Source organism: Pinus tabuliformis, chromosome J (assembly GCF_031772625.1).
Source record: "Pinus tabuliformis cultivar Carrire ecotype Pingquan chromosome J, CPIR1, whole genome shotgun sequence".
NCBI lineage: Eukaryota > Viridiplantae > Streptophyta > Pinopsida > Pinales > Pinaceae > Pinus > Pinus tabuliformis.
The window spans coordinates 1,382,888,987-1,382,893,432 of record NC_142295.1 but is presented as its reverse complement, the minus strand read 5'-3'; the positions used below and the strand labels follow the sequence as shown (position 1 = coordinate 1,382,893,432).

The 4,446-nt window shown below is 31.9% G+C and overlaps 1 protein-coding gene across 1 annotated transcript; it reads right to left on the bottom strand.

Annotated features, from left to right (window-relative positions):
* Window positions 1-1,270: 1,270 nt before the first annotated feature.
* LOC149232511 (putative anthocyanidin reductase) lies at window positions 1,271-3,318 on the bottom strand. Its single transcript, XM_089376500.1, has 4 exons — window positions 3,079-3,318; window positions 2,548-2,717; window positions 1,561-1,937; window positions 1,271-1,459 (listed from the first exon to the last, which is right to left on the bottom strand). Exons 1-4 carry the CDS (start codon window positions 3,218-3,220, stop codon window positions 1,318-1,320), a joined length of 831 nt encoding a protein of 276 aa, XP_089232626.1. The 5' UTR covers window positions 3,221-3,318; the 3' UTR covers window positions 1,271-1,317.
* Between the last annotated feature and the right edge of the window lie 1,128 nt (window positions 3,319-4,446).

Here is a 4,446-nt window from a genome sequence, read left to right as displayed (position 1 = left end):
TGTCTCCATAGAGAACCTATATATGGAAGTAAAAAGGATCATAATAGAGGTATTATAATTTTTCCTTATAAGTTAGGAGGTTTAAATCCTTATTTAAATCTTTTAAGAAGAGATAAAGAGTAAAAAGGGTTGTAATAGAGGTATTAGAGTTTGTCCTTATAAGTTAGGAGATTTAAATCCATATTTAAATCCTTTAAGAAGAGATAAAGATTAGTTTTCTGCTTGTCAAAAAAACAAGTGTCTTTTATTATCAAAATTTTCTTTCATGGGGATTTTGTGCATGGAAAAGTTTAAAGTTAGGGTTAAGGTCTATGACCACATTCAAGGTCATGGTAATTCAAGAGGTCAACATTAAGTATTTCGTTATAAATAGGGGTATCTAAAATCTCGTAATCCACAACAATACCATCTAACCCATGAATACAAGTAATTTTGTTAGAGTTTGGCCATTTCACTACACCATTGCAAATTATTAGGCCCTACAAATTACAAATAGCTTGATACCAAACAAATCCTTAGTCATGTCTTCAAAATTTCTTATACATATATAAGAAATGAAAAACTATTAGAGATCTTTAATTTCATCCCTTAAATTATATATAAAATGAAAAATATTAAATTATATATATAACTCAAAATATTCTAATATAATTAAATCTAAATCATCCATATAATAAATAAATCTATTTTAAAATACACCCCACCTATCTACCCAATTCACCTAATTTGACCATCAATTAATAATTCACTCATTTCACATTCATATTAATTTCCACTTCGTCTACTTACCTAATTTGACCCTCAATTAATAATTCACTCATTTCACATTCATATTAATTTCCACTTCGTCTATTTACCTAATTTGACCCTCAATTAATAATTCACTCATTTCACATTCATATTAATTTCCACAATCAATTAATAATTCACTCATTTCATGTTTATATTAATTTCCACTTCATCTATTTACCTAATTTGACCATCAATTAATAATTCACTCATTTCACATTCATATTAATTTCCACAATTAATTAATAATTCACTCATTTCAAGTTTATATTAATTTCCACTTCATCTATTTACCTAATTTGACCATCAATTAATAATTCACTCATTTCACATTCATATTAATTTCCACAATCAATTAATAATTCACTCATTTCACATTCATATTAATTTCCACTTCGTCTTTTTAAATGGTTATTCAAAGATGAAACTTTATGTCCAACAGATTCAACGGATTGAAGTGAAATGAACATTGTGTCTGCGATGTTATTCCCACCGATACTCATTAAACGAGTGATAGTGAAGTAATTATTAAAGAAGCAATCCCTTCGTCTTCACGTATTCAACACTATCATCCATGATCTCGTCCATCCCAAATCTGAAGGAGAAACCGCTCTCCACCAGCTTCTTCGACGAAGCGTATACCTTTGGGATCGGTGGCACATCCTCAAACCTGTACAAGCATTTCATTTCATTTCATTACTGGTGATCATATTTAAATACATAGTCGTAATAATATAAAAAATGCTATACCCTACTGATGATGATACTCACAGGGTAGTCACATTGTACTGCGGATAGCGTTTAGATAAGTAGTCTGCCAGCTGTGGGACAGATATATTGATGGCACTGCAAATGTAGCGGCCCTCTGCAGAGGGGTTCTCCATCAAGAAAATATGAGCACTGCATACGTCATCGACGTGAACGAAAGAAATAGCGCCGGATATGGTCTGTATCGCCTTCAAAGCTGCTACGTTTTGGTTGTTGCCCGTGAGGAGAGAAAGGGTTATCTCAACGGTGTAGGGAACGATGGGCGTAATGGCAGATCCCAACACAAACACAGGGTTGATGGTCACCACATCCAGCCCCGCATCTTCTTTTCCATACTGCAGCGCTGCTTGTTCTGCAAGCGTCTTGGCAACCGGATATGCCTACACAATCAAGCAATAAACAACTGTCACACATTTTATTTTGTCAGCAACACAGCAACAACTGCTAAATCTTGTAACGCTTTATAATGTGAGGTATACCCAGGCAGGGGGCTTTTTGGTTCGGAGGAAATCCACGTCTGCCTAGCTTTTTTCGTCAATGTACTGATTCTGGTCCTCCGACTCGTTTACGCAAGCCGTCACCATAGACGATGTGACAACCACGCGCTTTACGGTTTTTGGCTTTATGGAATTTGAGGTGATTTGAAAATGGGTTATGGAAAGAGAGGAGGATAGGGATAAGATAACACAAATAAATCACATACAAAAATTTAAATGGATTTAACACAGATCTTTTATTATTACACAAAAATTTGATATTACAATGACAAATCACTAATTTAACATGACAAATAACTTGACATACAACCATACACTAAATATTTAATTATAACTCATCTGGACTCTAAATTTAACCAAATCTTCTCCATACAATTAAATTATTTTAACAGAAATATGAAAAATAGTTATGTTTTGACCTTCTAACCGTGTGCAGGAATGCAGAACTGTTAATAGCATGTTGTTGGGGAATTGAAGGGGCGAAGATACTTACCTCGGGATCTTTGGGAGCGAAGGCGACGGGAGTGGCCACATGAAAAACGGCACCACAGCCATTGATGGCAGCGTCGAAACTGCCTTCTTCGATTAGATCTGCTCTGAAGAGCTTGAGCTTCTCCCCACCTTCTGAAATGTCCAGGAGATGCTTCACCTTTGCCTTGTTCTCTGAAATAAGTTAACTTGGTAATGAAATAATTTTGGGGCCAGAAATTTTGATCGAAGTTTCATTATTAATGTTCAGAGGAGTTTTACCCAATATTAAACAAATGCAAAAATAAATCAGTTTATAGCTGTTTTGTGATAACGAAGAAATAAGTCAAAATTTGTATGTGCGAAATCTCTAGCTTATATAATCTCTAATGGCCACATTCTAATAGCTTTACCTTTTATTTTTATTTTTAGTTTTACAGCATGATTCAATGGCTCCCCAATTTTACAGTGCTTAAATGGATTCCCAATTTTACAGTGCTTAAATAGATGAAAAGAGGCAAGTTTTGGAATAAAAGGAGGCTGAGATTGAAATTACCTGGATCGCGCACTGTAGCATGGACAGTGTAGCCCTTCTCGAGTAGACGCTTGACCAACCAGGAGGCAATGAAACCTGTCGCTCCCGTCACGCAGACAATGGCTGGTGGACGTTCTTCGCCTCTGATGGCTGCAGCGGCCATTTTGAGGAGATTGTTGGTTCCTCCAATGAAGTTAGAGAGACAAAGGATGAGAAATAGTGGCCATACGTTTCTCTCTGAGTGCGAGAGAGATATATGGTCGTCTACAAAAAGAGGAGGAGGTACAGGTGAGTATTAACCTTTTAATAATATAATGTAACCTTTTAATATATTGTTATATAAAAATATTCAAATATTCTCTGTATTTTATTATAATTATTTTTATTTTCATTCATTTGTTTATTTATTTTTCAAATATTATCTGTATTTTATTATAATTATTTTTATTTTCATTCATTTATTTATTTTTGAAATATTCTCTATTATTTTATTATAATAATAACCAGTTGTTTGTTTATTTATTTTTCAAATATCATCTGTATTTTATTATAATTATTTTTATTTTCATTCATTTATTTATTTTTGAAATATTCTCTATTATTTTATTATAATAATAACCAGTTGTTGTATAATATTAATCTTATTTCTAGAACTAATTCGTCAAAAACATTATACTTATTATTAAATCTCCTTTATATAAACATAACTAACGGCTAATTCATAAAGACTAATTTCCATTGGGTGGGAACCAAATGTATCTATGTTTAACATTTGGAGAGATTGATTTTTTCACCTTTGTCTTGAAGATAAACCAAATTAGATGGTTCTAAAAGTCCTCTAAATATTAATAATGTGATTAATCACAAAGACAATCCCATTATACAAAAATATAAAATCTAACCATTGATAAAGTTGAGAAATCATATATACACCAAAAAACATAGAAATATGTTTGTTAGAATTTGAATTATAAACAAATTATGCCATACTAACTTTCACTAAATTAATATTAGATACTTATGCTTACTTATATAATTATACAATTATTAATATTAATATTAAATCACACCCTACAACTAATAATTATCCTTAAAAATAATAATTATTAATATATTATACTAATTAAATATTATTTTCATGTTAAAAAATATGTATTAATTTTTTCCTGGATTTACCTATTAAAAAATATAGAAAACTACCAACTTTGCTAACGGAGCTGTCTATAATGCCACTTTTTGGAGATTACGGTGACGGCTGAAGAAATTTAGATTAAATCATGATTTGTTGCAGTTAAAATGGTTTTTTAATTGCATATTCAGATTCAGCACCCTGAAAAACCTGGGACGCTTTGATTGTGAAGAAACTAGCTATCAAACTTGCGATTCCAA

Excerpts from the sequence above, each read along its gene's own strand:
- LOC149232511 (XM_089376500.1), bottom strand. The coding sequence starts at position 3,220 with ATGGCCGCTGCAGCCATCAGAGGCGAAGAACGTCCACCAGCCATTGTC. Across the intron at positions 2,718-3,078 it reads TGCTACAGTGCGCGATCCAG|AGAACAAGGCAAAGGTGAAG; the intron begins GTAATTTCAATC and ends AACTTATTTCAG. Across the intron at positions 1,460-1,560 it reads CAGTACAATGTGACTACCCT|GTTTGAGGATGTGCCACCGA; the intron begins GTGAGTATCATC and ends ATGCTTGTACAG.